The sequence below is a fragment of the Gobio gobio genome (assembly GCF_949357685.1).
Source record: "Gobio gobio genome assembly, chromosome: 1".
Lineage (NCBI taxonomy): Eukaryota > Metazoa > Chordata > Actinopteri > Cypriniformes > Gobionidae > Gobio > Gobio gobio.
In genome coordinates, this window is record NC_137097.1 from 62415973 (window position 1) to 62433867 (window position 17895).

At 39.5% G+C, this 17895-nt stretch overlaps 1 protein-coding gene across 1 annotated transcript in view; it reads left to right on the forward strand.

The window, feature by feature from the left end:
- Nucleotides 1-855: 855 nt before the first annotated feature.
- Nucleotides 856-17895, forward strand: part of baiap3 (BAI1 associated protein 3) — a gene marked incomplete at its 5' end in the record, with an annotated part of 58599 nt that continues 41559 nt past the window's right edge. The window contains one exon of the mRNA XM_079819707.1: nucleotides 856-1004. Within this exon, the coding sequence (XP_079675833.1) occupies nucleotides 856-1004 (149 nt within the window). The remainder of the gene's footprint in view (nucleotides 1005-17895) is intronic.

Below are 17895 nucleotides of genomic sequence, written 5' to 3' on the forward strand. Positions count from 1 at the left end.
AAGTAATGCAACAGGCACACGATGGATTTCCAAGTAAACATAGAGTCATTGCATAAAAAAACAACTGATATGACAGTGGGCTTCAGAACTCCTCCTCGTAACATTTAGAGATTTGACAAAGGCAAACTGTCATGAGCTGAAAGAACTGTTTGTACTTCTGCATGTGACATCTCAATCAAAATGATTCTCCTTCACTCATTCTGTCAGTCTCTTACGCTGCTTATAGTCTCCCCCGCCCCCCTTGATTCTTTCTCTGAATAGAGACGTTGCTTTTCCCAAAGATGTGACTAAATGTGGTTTACTAGTTAATCATACACCAAGTGAGTCTGTACCCAGAAGTGGCTGTTCTCCACTCTCAGACTCCTCAGGTTAAGGGTTTAAGACTGTGGTTCCAGTTACAACAGTATTAAGAGCCTCTGCCGAACTCTCACAGTCTCCATCTGCACCACATCTGAGCTGACGGGTGAAAAATTTGCCGCCGTCTTGACATTGAGAGTAATTGCAGGCTTCGCTTCTCACACAGATGACCGCTTTCTGTGGCTGAAGACAAATGGGCCTGACACGTACGTCAATTAACACTGGACAGCAGCCGCATGCGCCCTATGCAAAGTGTGTATATAACTGGATTACGAGAGGGAGGGATGATGCCTGTAATTACTCATCGTGCCTGTTGCGAGCACAGCCAATGGTAGGCCCGAGAGGTGGACGCTGGGTTAATTGTTTCCCCGCTCATGCCTTTCTGAGAAGTGCTCTCTGATAATGGCCCCACACGTCCCCTCATTCTGTCACCTTTTACACCTCTCCCACGGCGTAGCTGATGCAGTCTGTGGTATTTTCTGCAGACAGTGAACGAGCATGTCGACACTGCTGGATCTGAAGAGCAGTGTGCTCAGGCAGGTGCAGAGGAGCCAGTCCCTAAGGACCAGGAGGGAGCCACCGGCCAGCACCAGCGCTGGAGGGAGTCCCCCGACGCTCGCACGCCGCTCTGGCACCACCGTACACAGGTGAGTTTGTACCACGAGAGCACATTCATTAAAGCTAAACACACCTCTTTATTGTAATTTACTTTAGAATGTCTGAAAGTGAAGTGGAACACAGCCTAGCCTTTAAAGCACCAATACAAAGATATATATTTTCTAAAAAAGAGAATAGTTCTAATCTCAAAAGAACATAAAATCAATTAAATTTGTATGTATTGTGCTTTTTACAATATATAGTTCTAAAGCAGCTTCACAAATACTATTGCCTTACAAACCTCGAAGAGAGCAAGACAAGGTGACAGAGGGAAGGAAAATGGAACGGAATATTTTTAAGTAAATAGGGAAGAAAGCTTGGAAAGAAACAAGACTGTGAAAACCCACCTCTTCACACTGATGCATACGTACAATATTGGCAACACATTTATATAAAACATGCATGTACAGATTTGAGTTAAAACAGATGTAATACGTCTAATAATATAATATAACATAACATAATAAAATATAATATAATAACTCACAAATAACCCCCCAGACTTTTGAACAGTATGCACATTTTAAATCTGTTTATAATTACAAGCAGCAGAAAATCATTGTTTGTTGATTAATTTACTTTCCCAACCACTGATTAGTTACTGAGGAAGTAGCTGCAGTTTATTCATTTTGAAAATGTACTTGTGGTTTTCATCCATGATCATCCTGTCAAGTGCGGATTTACCTGATGTGTAAGCTAAAGGCGATTTAAAAAGGATGAGCACTTCAATATATCCTATCCCAACCGGTCTCAAAAAATACAGGAAAGAAATTGTACCCATAAAGTTCAATTTTATGGTTTCTTTAACAACCATAATTTTTTTTAGAGTGATAACATAGAGATTAAAGGGATAGTTCACCCAAAAAAGAAAACCTCACCCTCATGTCGTTCCAAAACTGTATGACTTTCGTTCCTCTTCAGAACACAAATTAAGATCTTTTTGATGAAATCTAAGAGCTTTCTGTCCTATCCATTGACAACTACGCGACTTCCACTTACCACACTAAAAAAAAGTTCATAAAGAGATCGTAAAACGGATCAATATGATTTGAGCGGTTTAGTCCAAATTTCTGAAGTGACTCGATTGCTTTAAATGACGAACAGATTTAATTTGGCATTCTTGATTCACAAGAACAATCCTCATTGGTTCTTACTGAACCTCAAAAGTGCTGCTTAACACAAGAATGAACCTCATTTGGTCTTGCGGAAGCTTGAACGTGATGTGTAACATGAAAATGAACCTCATTGGTTCTTACGGAAGATTAAACGTGATGGGTAACGCAAGAATGAACCTCATTGGTTCTTGCGGAAGCTTATATGTGATGCGTAACACGAGAATGAACCTCATTGGTTCTTGCGAAAGCTTAAATGTGATGCGTAACGCAAGAATGATCCTCATTGGTTCTTGCGGAAGCTTAAACGTGATGCGTAACGAAAGAATGAACCTCATTGGTTCTTGCGGAAGCTTAAACGTGATGTGTAATGCAAGAATGAACCTCACTGGTTCTTGCGGAAGCTTAAACGTGCTGCATAACACAAGAATGAGCCTCATTGGTTCTTGCGGAAGCTTAAACGTGATGCGTAATGCAAGAATGAACCTCATTGGTTCTTGCGGAAGCTTAAACGTGCTGCATAACAAGAGATTGAGCCTCATTGGTTCTTGCGGAATAAGCTTAAACGTGATGCGTGACGAAAGAATGAACCTCTTTGGTTCTTGCGGAAGCTTAAACGTGATGCGTAATGCAAGAATGAACCTCATTGGTTCTTGCAGAAGCTTAAATGTGATGCGTAACACGAGAATGAACCTCATTGGTTCTTGCGGAAGCTTAAATGTGATGCGTAATGAGAATGAACCTCATTGGTTCTTGCTGAAGCTTAAATGTGATGCGTAACATGAGAATTAACCTCTTTGGTTCTTGCGGAAGCTTAAACGTGATGTGTAACGCAAGAATGAACCTCATTGGTTCTTGCTGAAGCTTAAACTTGATGCGTAACATGAGAATGAACCTCATTGGTTCTAGCGGAAGCTTAAACGTGATGCGTAACGCAAGAATGAACCTCATTGGTTCTTGCTGAAGCTTAAACGTGACACGTAACACAAGAATGAACCTCATTGGTTCTTGTGTAAGCTTAAACGTGTTGTGTAACGCAAGAATGAACCTCATTGGTTCTTGCGGAAGCTTAAACGTGATGCGTAACACAAGAATGAACCTCATTGGTTCTTGCGGAAGATTAAATGTGATGCATAACGCAATAATGAGCCACATTAGTTCTTGCGGAAGCTTAAACGTGATGTGTAACGCAAGAATGAACCTCAGTGGTTCTTTCTGAAGCTTAAACGTGATGCGTAACACGAGAATGAACCTCATTGGTTCTTGCGGAAGCTTAAACGTGATGTGTAACGCAAGAATGAACCTCAGTGGTTCTTGCTGAAGCTTAAACGTGATGCGTAACATGAGAATGAACCTCATTGGTTCTTGCGGAAGCTTAAACGTGATGCGTAACACAAGAATGAACCTCATTGGTTCTTGCAGAAGATTAAATGTGATGCGTAACGCTAGAATGAACCTCATTGGTTCTTGCTGAAGCTTAAACGTGATGCGTGACATGAGAATGAACCTCATTGGTTCTTGCGGAAGCTTAAACGTGATGCGTAACACGAGAATGAACCTCATTGGTTCTTGCGGAAGCTTAAACGTGATGTGTAACACGAGAATGAACCTCATTGGTTCTTGCGGAAGCTTAAACGTGATGTGTAACACGAGAATGAACCTCATTGGTTCTTGCGGAAGCTTAAACGTAATGTGTAACACTAGAATGAACCTCATTGGTTCTTGCGGAAGCTTAAATGTGATGGGTAACACAAGAATGAACCTCTTTGGTTCTTGCGGAAGCTTAAACGTGATGTGTAACACTAGAATGAACCTCATTGGTTCTTGTGGAAGCTTAAACGTGATGTGTAACACTAGAATGAACCTCATTGGTTCTTGCGGAAGCTTAAATGTGATGCGTAACACGAGAATGAACCTCATTGGTTCTTGAAGGAAGCTCGAACGTGATGCGTAACACGAGAATTAACCTCATTGGTTCTTGCAGAATCTCAGACATGATGGGTAACATGAGAATGTGTATATGATGTGTGAGTTGAATGTTTATATGTGTATAAATGCCTAAATTAAATATGTTCATCATATAAAGCGATTATGTGTCTTCAGAAAATGTGGACTGGAAAATTAGATTAACTATCTCCTTAAACTATGTTTTTAAGCATCAAAGTGGTATTTGTGTAGACTGTCAATGGAGGGACAGAAAGCTCTCGGATTTATCAAAAAGGTCTTCATTTGTAGTCTTACACGTTTGGAACAACATGATGGTGAGTAATTAACAGAATATTTATTTTGGGGTGAACTATCCCTTCAAAACAACACAATAACAAACGGTGGCTATTTTTTCAATGTTCTTAATGTTTAGAGTTTCATATTGATCTATTAACTTCCCCCAGATCTTAATAGATGGTGGGATGTCTGATGTCCATGAAGAGGCCAGTGACTCATTTAGCTCTTGAACGCCTACTATCATTTATAGTACATTCATGCTTTGAGAATGACTCAATCTCGACACCTTGCTCTATCACATATCAATTTTAGTGGTGTTAACAATTTATTACAAGAAGACCTTTGTGCGGATCATGCAACAATTGCCTTTCTGGCTCAATGCAGTCACACAAGGCCTTTTCTTATTCATTGAGGCCAGGTTTTTTTTAGACAATTTCAAGGCAGCAAAGATAAAAGTGGTTTGGTCTCTGTGGTTAGACCAGAACTATAATGCAAGTCAGTTTGATCTTCACGAAAAGGCAAATAAAGACCTAATACCAGAGGCTATAAATATAACACGGCTAAAAGTTTTCCAGTGCTTCGCCACCATTGCTACAAGAATAGAACATGTTTTTCTTTCCTATCTGGACATGTTTACTGCTCTAAATACCCATAAAGACATCACTTTGATATCATATGTCTCTATCTTGTGTCATCATTGGGCATTTGAAAAAAAACAAAACAAACAATTCCACAGCAGTAGGGATGTGCTATGAATCAAAGTTTGGTTTACGTTTCGAGTTGGGCTTTCAAATGGTAAAATGGTAAATGGACTGCTTTTATATAGCGTTTTCAACAGACCCATGGCCATCCAAAGCGCTTTACATCTTGCCTCACAACGAAGAAGGTGAAGCGGAGCTAGTTGATAGATTAAAATTTTGCCATATCCGGTCGGCAAAACTCCGAACACATCTTCCTTTCTTAAGAATGACTTCAGTGCCGTTTTTTGTTCTTTTCTCAAAGAAAAGCTTAACTCCAAGTCTTCCAGAGTCGCAGCCAAAGCCGATTCGAAAGACAGCTGTTCGCCAGCTTCTTTGTTTACGAGTAGCATGCGTAACCGCCACAACTCTCATCATTATGTTAAGCCCGCCCACCGACTCTATACACGATGTGATTGGCCTGACTAGAGTTTGGTTTTTCCAACTCGCAAGCCAACGGAAAGTTGCTAGACCACCCTTGCGAGGGTGCCAGGGTGCGTCTAGATTTCTAGGCTAGCATGCCGTTCCTTTCCTTTAAAGCGGTGCTTTCGGATATCCTTAAAAGCCTAAACTTTACATCCAAATCAGTCAAATCATGTAACGTGACTGTTGTAAAATACAGTCTACTGCGGGACATGCTTTGTTTTAAAAAGAGTTATTAAAAGCACATTAAACTGCAAAAGAGACTGATCCCCACACTCTTTCTGTGTGTGAACTGCAAGTGTAGTATAGGGTTTCAGGTGCGTGCCTAAACGGTCAAATATACACAAAAATATATACACATAAAGACAGTCAGTTATATCTTAACCGAATAAACAGCTGGAAAAGAAATCGGATGGGTGTCATTATATTAGATCCATGCATTCGGCCTTAAAGCCTAATGAAAATACCTGCTGTCATTCATGTTAAACAAAAGACAAAGACAAAATCACTCACTGCTTTTGACTGAATAAATTTAGTAGTTTTAATAAGATATTAATATATATTTATATGATACAGTGAAGACGTGCAGTGTTTTAAAGGGGTGATGAATTGAGAAATCAACTTTCCCTTGAACCTTTGATATATAAAAGTTCATCGTAATATGAGAATATCCTGTAAGTTTCGGAGCTGAAAACTTCCTTCTTAGTCAAAGAAAAGCTTTTATTGACACCAGGCCCAGAAAACGAGAGATCACAGAATATGTCGACCATTGACGTAATATAATGCAGAAGCGCCGCCTCAAGCCCGCCCACCGACTCGTGGAGCTAAACGGGTCACGCTACCGAGTGATAAACATGCCGGTTCCAGCTCACGTGCGTAAGACATTGTAAGTTTGTTCACTTCATTGCACCGCGGAATCGATTGTAAACAAGATACTGGTCGAGACTGGATTTGCTGACATATTGAGATTAAAACACAATGCTGTGCCTTCTATATTAGATCCGACAGGAACGGTGCAACACACTTATGTGAGTAAAACATGTTTTTTATATGTGTTAGTATTGCATTGTTACAGATCGTTTGATATCTATTGATTACATACCTTAGCACGCGGTCAGAGGCTGGAGAATCCTCTATTTGAAGTGTTATTGCTTTATTCGTGATCAGACTCAGACTTGTAACGTTATAGGCCAGGGCTCGGACTTGACTTTTTTAAAAGCCCACGACCCGGGGCTATGTGTTTTTCAGACGGGCTACCAAAACGTATATTCACTGATTAGGGCGAGCAAAGTAATAAAAAAAGAACATTCCAATCAATCGCGGGTGGATGAGAGATTAATCATTGTGTTTGTTTGATAAAGATATTTTTCGAGCCCTGTGAGCGTTTCCCCAGACGCTTTCAAAACAATTCCCACATGTACTGACGGGAGCTGAAGCTCATTAAATATACAAATCTTATCCAATCCTAGCCGTGGGCGTTTACTTCCAAGTCTTCAGTGTGGCACGCCCATCAAAACCGAGCGTTTTTCAGAGAGCCTCAAAACCAAGGCAGAAAATAGCCTATTACTTATTCATTATGATGTTTTTGAATGTAAAAACCACGCAAACGTCATAAGTTGACCTTAGACAACAGTTAAATTTTTTTTTAAAAAGCCAGTTCATGACCCCTTTAAAGTTTAACTCAGGGTTAAATTGTTAAATTGTGCAAATATATAAAATTCATAGGCTTGTTCCAGTCTGGATATTCTCGATAGTACATCTTAAAATTGGGAAGATCGCGATTCAGTTCGTAATTGTTTGTTATAAGATTGTGATATGAAATTTTGGGAAGATCGCCCACCCCCTTTTTGTGTCTTGGGTCACGTGACCATTCAATGCTATATGATCAAATTTATGTCCACAGACATGTATGTGGTCAATGGGTTCACTGCTGTAGGTAAACAAAGTTGATGTGTTTTTCATCCATCCTCTCGGTCTGTTTTGATTCCTTTTTGACTGATTTCAAAGCCAAACGTAATGATGGGCATACGAACCTTGAAGTTTCTATAGCAACCAAACACGTCTGTTTATCACAGCTGCTCCTAAAATATGAGCTGCTTTATTTTTAATGACTGCACCTCTTCTGTCTAGGAGGGAAAAACACCTGTTATGTGCAGAACTGAACTAAATGATTGTTTTGCACTTGATTTGATGTACCCTTCCTTGCTAATGTTATTTATACCATACGCGAGGGTGATTGGTATCATTGCTGGCCAGATGTAACCAGCAGTGGTCAATAAACACAGTCCGTCCATTGTTTCTAGCAGCTGGACTAGACAGGATTCAGTCAGCATCCAATGAGACTCTGAAGTGCGTTGCCTCGGGTTATATGACCACCATCATTAGGTTTGCAAGAAGCTGTTTGTCTCCTTCATTAGCACCAAAGAGAAGTAATACCTGCAACCCAGATACTCACTAATTAATATTATGCAAATTATACAAAGCTGTGCAGAATGTCCCTTCCTTATTCACATCACAGGTGACCCTGAATACAGCCTGTGTAAGATCTAAAGATCTGGAAACGTTTGAAAAACGATTATGTGGGATAAGATCCAGACACTTGAGAGATCTTTTATTTGACTATATCATTACTACTTATAAAAAAAGCCTCTTTTATAAGATTTCAGAGCTGTATTGTTACCTTTTGTCATTGTTTATAGTTTTTGAAAAATAATTTAATGCAATTATGCTTATATTATACATCATACAAATTGTAAAATAAATAAATAATTTTGCATTATTTAGATAATTTTTAGATAATTAAAACTATAGTTAAGTGCTTTTAGTAACACCGAAAAACCTAAATTGCTGCTTAATACAATACAAATGGGGTTGAATAAAATATGGTTATATTGGTTAGATCAGGCTTTTTTGTTTTGGTAGTGCTAATCATGCATACTAATGTCAGTTGATCATTACAGCAAATTTTATTTTGCATGGTCAAGCCGACCGCAGACCACAGCTCACTAAAACACAGAGAGGGCAATTTGTCATCATTTTAAAAAGAGGAAGAGGTGGGTGGTTTCTCTACCACAACCTTTTTATTGAATCACATCATCACAGATGTGTTACACGACAAAATGTGTTTTTGTACTTCTATATAAGTGAGTATGTCCTTCATCTTTACTCTGAAGCATAACCAAAATACAAATGTTTTGCATTACGTATATGCCGTTACTGTTAACAAAGATGCTAGCTCAATCCTTTTTTAAAAATACATTTTTGGCCTTAATTGTTTGCTAGTGTCACGTTTAAAGTCCAAAGATGATGAAGATGAAGGCTGGTTAAGAGTAAAAAAAAAAATAGGTTTCAAAATATGGTTTATTTACACAAGATAAGTGCATCGCAAACACCAACAATGCCGGACCAAGACAGAAAGGAAATGAGGAACTTAAAGGTGTCAACACATACTGTTGTCTGAGGTCTACTTGTGACGTTCACATGGTTTTTACATTCAAAAACATCATAATGAATAAGTAATAGGTTATTTCCTACCTTGGTTTTGAACCTTTCTCAAGACACGCTCGATTTTGATGGGCGTGCCGTACTGAAGACTTGGAAGTAAACGCCCACGGCTAGGATTGGATAAGCTTTGCATATTTAATGAGCCTCGGCTCCCCCATGAGTACGCGTGAGGGATTGTTTTGAAAGCGGCAACCGGAATGATTCGGCTCGCAAAATGTCTTTATCAAACAAACACAATGATTTATCTCTCATCCACCCGCAATTAATATGAATGTTATTTTATATTACTTGGCCTGCCCAATCGGTGGATATACACGTGCTCCAAGTACGTTGCAGACAGCATGTTCAAAACTTACGCGATTGTGTTTTTCCTTCAAATATCAAATCAAGAAAGTGAACAACGCAGATCAAGAAAGGAATGTTATTTCACTATTTAAGATGATATGCATTGGTAGCCCATGTGGAAAACACATAGCCCTGGACATTGGGCTTTGCGAGCCCTGTGACAGTGGTAAGTTGTTTAGTTTGACATGTATACGCAATACTATCACTTATAAAAAACATTTTTTTACTCACATTAGTAATTAGCTTCCTTCATTAATGTAATCTCATCCTGTCTGCAAATCCAGTCTCTTGTTTACAAATCCGTGGTGAAATGAACAAACGTGCAATATCTTCCTTTATGAGTTGGATATTCATTAAAAATAAAGTTCAACCACTCATTACTAATATTAGAATCCGAAGGAAGCTTATGCAGCGACTGTGTTCTTCCACAACCAGGCACAGCGCAATATCTTGCTATCTTCCAACCTTCGGCATGTTTATTGCTCTGTAGCGCGATCAGTTTAGCTCCAGGAGTCAGTGGGCGGGGCTACAGAATCAGGCGTACATATTTATCTGTTGAGGCCGCGTTTCAGCATACGACGACATCAAGGGTCGACATATTCTGAGATTGAGCGTTTTCTGGGCCTGGTGTCAATAAAAGCTTTTCTTTGACTAACAAAGAAGTTTCAACTCCGAAACTTGCAGGATATTCTTATATCACGATGAACTTTTACATATCAAAGGCTCAAGGGAAAGTAGATTTCTCAATTCATCACCCCTTTAAAGGGTTAATTTACCAAATGTTCAAAGTTCAAGGTTCAAAGGGGATATTTTCCTTACACAAATGCATCGCTTTGCTCCAGAAGGCCTTTATTAACCCCCCGGAGCCGTGTGGAGCAGTGATATGCTGGATATAGATGCACTTTTATGGACTTCAAAAACAGAGCAACATTCACTGCTATTATAAAGCTTGGAAGAGCAAGGACATTTTTTAATAAAACTCTGATTGTTTTCGTCTGAAAGAAAAATGTCATATACACCTAGGATGGCTTGAGGGTGAGTAAACAATGAGCTAATTTTCATTTTTGGGTGAACTAACCCTTTAAATACTCAATGATAAAAACTCAATAATGATCAGCTGTGATAATTAAATTAATATCCATGGTAACAGATGACTGGCGGGAAACACCAGGAGCAGACGATAAACAAACTAAAAGTCCATGACAGTGAACTGAACATAATCATGACAACTAGGAATCAAAGTTTATATTAATTTATATGAGTATACTATAAATATTGAATAAATTGTAATATAAATATTAGCATCCATTTTGATTCAGTGTATTAGTTGTGCAGCTTTGTGTTTCATCTGTGGCAGACCAATTACCCCATATTGTCTGATGCTAATACTGCACACTCGTTTTGAAAGCCAATCAAATAAATTGAGAAATTACAGCCTGGAACGTGACAAACTACAAAAGCTAAACAATAATATTAAACTGTAGATTGAATATTTTTCATTCTCAATCATCCATAAGAATGAAGACTTCCACGAAGACGATGTTTACTTGATATACAGTAATCACTTGGTTGTGAGGAATACAACAGTATAGCAGCCTCAATGTGTAGCTTTCACAAGGTTGTGACAGACATTTAAATGACCTGGTTAAGAAAAAGATCTTGTATTATGATGCGCCCACAGTACACTGTGGAAAATATGAGGAATACGGCTGATTGGTGGCAGCATTAGAAATTAGCGTAATCACATGCAGTACGACCTGAAGGGCCCGATTGGAATCAGAGGTAATGAGCTCCATCCAGAATTTTATTTCCTGTTGTGTGGGTGAGCATTACTTTTATTTTCTGCATGAACTCTGCAAAATGATTTGTCTCTAAATGTCTCCCTAACTAAAGAATGATTATTGCATGCTTAACATTTAATTTAGCTGGGCATTCATCTGATTCATAATTGCCATGCTGTAATTTTTGTTCCATGACTCTGAAGTCCAGTCGACGGGAAGCTCCTTCATTCATATGCTTGATATCTGTGTGTATGTGATATGTCAGTAAATTATTTACTTTTTCATTTTTTTGCTCTCGAATACAACCAGTGAAGTCTGAATAATGAAAATAAACAATATTGCTAAAATAATAAAAAGCTTCATGGAAAAGTCTGTTTCCTAGCAACATGAATGTGGACGGCCAAATAAGCTTCATGTGTGTGTGTGTGTGTGTGTGTGTGTGTGTGTGTGTCACTCGCATTCGTATAAATCACAGAAGTTGTAATAATCCATCCCTCCCATGCAATCACTTTTCAAGTAATAACAGCACAAGAAGGTTTAAAAGCTTTGATTGGAGATTTAAAGCCAAGCACAGACAAAAAAAGTGTTCATGACTTTTAAGCAGCAAGCTTTTTGGTCTTCAGCAACACCCAGAGTAAAATATTATAGCTCAAAGGTCACTGCTTATTAGTTCAGGAGAAGTTCTGAGATGTTTTCAGGTATTTGTCGACAGCAAGAGTATAAGTACAGTGCATGTACATATATTTGTACAGTGCAAAGGTGGTCTTTGGAATACGGCTGTAACATAATAAAATGTGCAAAAAGTGAAGCGCTGTGAATACTTTCCGGATGCAATGTATCTCATCCGGTTCTACTCGACCCGCTCCAAGCAAGATTCAAAACGACGTTTCTGGGAAGGGAGGCGGGTGCGCTAACAAGGTCGCTAAAGACCACAGCCTCTAGCGTCAGTCGCTAGTGCACCTCTTGAGGCCAGGCGAGTATGGTTTACCCACACAGCTCTTACTAGCTGACCTCCGTTACACTCTAGTAGTGGGAAGTTCGGGTCATATTACTGACTCGGATCTTTGAATCTTGTTCTGCAAAATTAACAAATCTTTTTTCAAGTCCTTTCGTTCATTTCAGCAGAATCTAATTAAAATGTTACATGTTAAATTTTCCAACTACTTTTGAAATAAAAAATAAACTATAAACGAATGCAGCCTTGGCCAAACTTTGAGAAAGAAATGATTAATTAATTGCTTAGCTTGCTTAAGGCTATGTATGCAGTCTGTTAGTTCCCCTCACCTCCCGATCCAAATCGTTCTTTCTTTTGTCACTTCACATTTAATCACGTCTGTTCCCTGAAAAGATTAGTTCACCTGTCTTTGGGTTCGAGCTGTTAGTTCCGTCTTCATAACTGATCTGGGCCGTGACAGCCTCATATGCAATGCATGCAGTCCGGAAACAGAATTGATTAGTTCACCTCTCGAGTCTTCCGGTTCGAGTCATTTGTTCATCAAGTCCCAGTCCCATAGGCAAGGCTATGCAGTCCCTGGAAACAGAATTGATTAGTTCACCTCTCGAGTCTTCCGGTTCGAGTCATTTGTTCATCAAGTCCCAGTCCCATAGGCAAGGCTATGCAGTCACCATAAACAGAAATGATTAGTTCATCTCCCGAGTCTTCAGGTACGAGTCTCGTTCTTTTGTCACGTGACCGCTTCCCGGTTCAGTGTCTCGCAACATATACAACATTACAGTCGTATTATTGACTGCATGTTGTAATATATTTATTATTATACAATCATCAGAAGATATTTTCAATAAACATTTATGTTATGCCTATCCATTCTGACCAACCCAATGTGTCCAATCTTCATAGGAAAATTCATTATTATACTAGCTAAAAAACTGAACTAAAAAAAATGAAAAACCTATGCACTTGTTTAAGGAAGGTTGTGAATTAACTATCAATCAATCAACCAATCAACCAATCAATCAATCAATCAATCAATCAATCAATCAATCAATCAATCAATCAATCAATCAATCAATCAATCAATCAATCAATCAATCAATCAATCAATCAATCAATCAATCAATCAATCAATCAATCAATCAATCAATCAACCAATCAATCAATCAATCAATTAAAATTTTATTTATATAGCACAATAAATACAACAGTAGTTTGGCCATTGTGCTGTACAAGAGGATAAATAAATAAATATAACAATGCAATAATAAAGGGAGATTACATCAGAAACACTAATTTGAAATCTTTAAAATCAACATTAAAACTAATTTCTGTATCCAACACGGCTGTCACGTCACGGGACAAAAGAACGAGACTCGTACCTGAAGACTCGAGAGATGAACTAATCATTTCTGTTTCTGCATTCAGCCTGGGGACTTGAACGAACAACTCAAACCCAAAGACTCGGGAGGTGAACTAATCAATTCTGTTTCCTGTACACAACATATGGGGTGTTGCGCATGCGCGGTCAACACAAAATGAACAAATCACTCTCTGAGACAACTCAGAGTCATAATTAAGATTTGTTCAAAATGAACTACACATCACTATTACACTCACTCCCCTAAACCTCACAGCCATCCGGGTCACGGCACCAATGTAACCCGATTCTACTCGCACCACTCTGAGCAGCACCTCTTGAGGCCATGGTGCGGTTTAACTGCACAGCTCTGACTAGCTGACCTCCATGACATATAGCTACAAAATGAATTCAGATAACACAGCTCAGATAATTTGGTCTTGAAGGAATTTGATATTCTGAAGTGTTTGTTAAGTGTTTAAATTAGAATCTCAAACTTTTGATGGTAAACTTTGATATCTTGGCACAGTTTTGACACTGTGGAGATCTCTTCTGAAGCTCTAGGTCTAGATGACAAAGGTCTTTTCCCAGGAGAGAAATCTGAGAAACAGGCATCTTAAATGTGCTCTAAGTAATGTTTTTTGAATACCACACATGAAATATCCTCACTACCTGAAAGATTTCACTGAAATATATATCGCTGCCTGTCTCTATGACAGTAGGCCCTGATAACAGCTAAAAACAGTGAAAGGAGCAGCCTCTGAAAAACAGGGATGTAATGTTTCCGTATTCTTATGGATTTCCATATTTTCCGACCTGAAAAGTATGACCCACGTGAATTGCATAAATCCATGAAAAAATATGTATGGTGAGTAAGTATGGTGATTGAAATCGCAAAATTGCCATAAACGGTTACTAAATAAACTGTAAAATGTTGCCCTCTAATAGTACTTTCATGCACGGATTGCTTCTTACAGCACTGCACGAGCCCGCTGCACCATCTGTGGGACACACCTTAGCATTCTAGCCGGGGTTCAAAGAGCCAAATGCGAGTAAAAATGGCGTTGAAACGGTGTCACTCACCAATAGCCTGGTAACGTTTGTATGATTTTTTGACAATGCATGGTTGTGATGATGTTATATGGCTTAGTGCAATCATCAAATCGCTGTTGTAATTATATAAATATAGTCTGACGCACTGCATGTACCTATAATACCTTAAGGAAGTATGTGACTTGAAATCTGCAATCTGTGCTCATACAATGCTTTCTGAGCCAATCACCTGAGCTGTAAATGTCATGTGACTAATCATTGGAGCTGCTCATGACAGTAGGTGTGTTCAAGTTGATGCAGCTCTGCACAGACCGATCGTGTCTGATTTTCAAACAGTGCATGCCGATTAGAAATTTTGTCTGACTAGATGGCGCTGACGCCACGTGACTGACGTATGCCGCGAGAGCGATTCAACCGACTGGCTCATTCTGTGTAGCTTCTCCAGAGCGTCTGCACAAGATCTGATGACGGGACTGCTGTTTCACCAATGACAACGATCACTTGTGTTTTGTGTTCATTCTGACACCTTCTCAGCTGATGCTCACAAATGTGTTCTTAGAACAGTAAAAACTCTTTTCATGTAACCTTAATGTTATATTGTAATAAAAAAGTATATAAACCCACTTTTTTATGTTATTTAAATAGCATAGGCTTTATTCCTGTAGGCCTATATATGGCGGTTATGGCACTGTTCTAAGCAGTACATAAAGTATTGAATGCACAGCGTTTCTGTTGCTTTATGAAAACATCTGAAACCTCTCTGTATTTGACAAATATTGCATCTAATCCAATTTGTCTATGATAAAGTATGCAAACACCGCACAAATGTCACCATGGGAATGTCCAAATTCATGTCTCTGTTTCAACACCTCTCCGACTGCAAGCGGCAAATCTCAGTGATCGGTAACATCCAGCCGCTGCCGAAGTCGAACAAACTTATTGTTGTTCTGATGGCAGCACAAGAACAGGGACAAATATAATCCTTTCACATTTTTGAGAGCCTCCAAAAGAATTTGCACTGGCAAAACATCTACAAAAATATTTAGTCACTCTAGAAGTGTTCATTTTAAAGGTATCATAAGTGTGATAGTTAGATGATATTTACTTATAAAAAGTGTCAGTTATTATTTGCAACTCAGTGTTGTTGTACATTAAAGGTATGCAATATTAACATAAAGCCCTTCGTAAACCACCCTTAACCCTGACCGATAAACACTTTATAATTAAACACACGTTAGGCACTTTATATCCACTTTTTGTATATTTTCTTCATTTCTGATCTGAAATGTGATGGGAAAAGGGAGTAGAGCGAGTTCGGCAAAAGGCTGATTCCAACCTCGGATCGATTTGCGTCAACTCCAAGCCACGCGCTTTACCCTTATACCATTCCTACTGTAATTAATCCATTGTCTTCCATCAGACGTCAGTGGGCGGAGTTAGTGTAAATAGCGGCTCAATCAGACTGAAAAGCCTTCATGTAAACACCTTAATCGATCCGATTGAGCTCGATCCGAATGAAATTTCGATTGGATTGAAAGGGGTGGTTCCTCTTCTAATCCAATTGAGAGAACATGTAAACACTTGGTCGGATTGAAAGGACTGAAAGGACTGCGCATGTGCAATGACGTAGAAATAGCGTGATGGCGTATGATGCACGGAACGAGCTGTTCTTCCTGTAGAATAAAGTCATATAAATGAGTGTCCCGTCATTCTAAAATTATTTTTTCACTCGGCGTCTGAGAAGTGGAGCAGGACAACGTCCCACCAGTCCTTGTTTCGGATTCTCATCCTCAAATGACTGGTTTTGTGCACGGGGAGGGGGATTTTTGCTGTGTGATAAATATAAGCAACGGTTCATATGTTCATTGTCTCCAGATTATGACCAGAAATTGATAAATATTAAGTCTGCTGTATAAAGAACCAATGTAGGAGAATGGTTATTATGCGCAAACAGCGGGAAACTCTTTCAAAAAATCAATTCCGATTTGAAGCTTGTGACATATAAATGCGCACATCAACCCGGTCACTTTGTTTAGCGTTCATGCAAACACTATACATTCAGATTCATCAATCGGAATGAATTCAGTCTGAACATAGAGATTAAAACTCTAATCTCTAAATCTCATTTGCAATTGTTCTTTCTTTCTCATGAGTAAGAACAAAACGGTCTAGACAGCCCTAGATTTATCAGACAATGATATAATGTGTGGCCTCATTTAATGTATATTTATATGGATGTATGCGGACTCAAAGTGTCATCCCTAATTCATCTCCTGAGGGAATCCCAGGAGCGCTCTGTTGGATATCTGGGGGCGCAGGTATCTAATGCTCACCTGCTGTGATGCTGTTGATAAATGAAAAAATATGGTCTGTAGTGCTGTGGTCTGGATAAATAATGAGAGACGGGAGGGCTGGAGCTCAGCGAGGGGTCTGACAGCTGTATGGCCATGCTAATGCGTTCCCTGCTCATTCCTCCACACTCTGCTGAAGTCAGGCAGGGCAGAGCAGGAGAGATGGACGATATTCCCTAGGTGCTGCGCTCTGCCAACCAATCCCGCATTGAACGGCAATCATCACCATGACGACCGGGGGTTGGAAAATTAGCAAGTGGCAGGGGTCCAGGAGTTCACCTCGCTTAGCGGGAGTTGCACACTCCCCGCTCCTCCTCCCCAGATCGCCTCACAATAATATAAATGAAGTTGGACAGTGTGTAAAAGTCTTGATTGGAAGACACGAGTGTATACTTGTTGCGTTGACGATGTTTAAGCAGTGCGTGCGGTAGTGACTCTAATGAAGGTGGAAAATGTGTCCATCATCTTCTTATCTCCACGGAGGCCATTTCTCGGGGACGCGCTTCAAGCTGTTGATTTTCAGGCTTGTCAGAGGGATGGGGAGGCCTGTCACCTCAATCCCCAGTGAGCGCAGGCGTTCTGTAGATAAACTCGAAGCAACAAGGTCCACAGCAAGTTCTGAAATCTGCTGTCAGTGTTTCCCAGCATGTTTGTTTGTTTCGCTTGGCTGAGACACATCTGGTTTCTGATCCCATTCTTTTAGATGTGTAAAGTAACGGATTACCTGCCTCGCTGAAACGACTGGCATTAATTTCCATTATGCACCCGGCTGGTTAGAGCTGGTTCGGTACCGGTTGACTTGTGGAGCATCAAAGCAATGTTCACCACAGAAATGTATCTGAAGAAGCTGTTTGAACAAGGTTAAGTCGCCTGTTGAGAACAAACCAGCAAAGGTTTAGCAATTAGGGGTGTGCAGAAAAAACATTATTTGTGCAAATAATAATCTGTTGCAACCTGATTTTCCTATAGACTTGGTCGGCATTAGTGGGAACGCCCACTAAAACGCCACATCTGTTTGTGCTATGGGGGAAAACAACCCA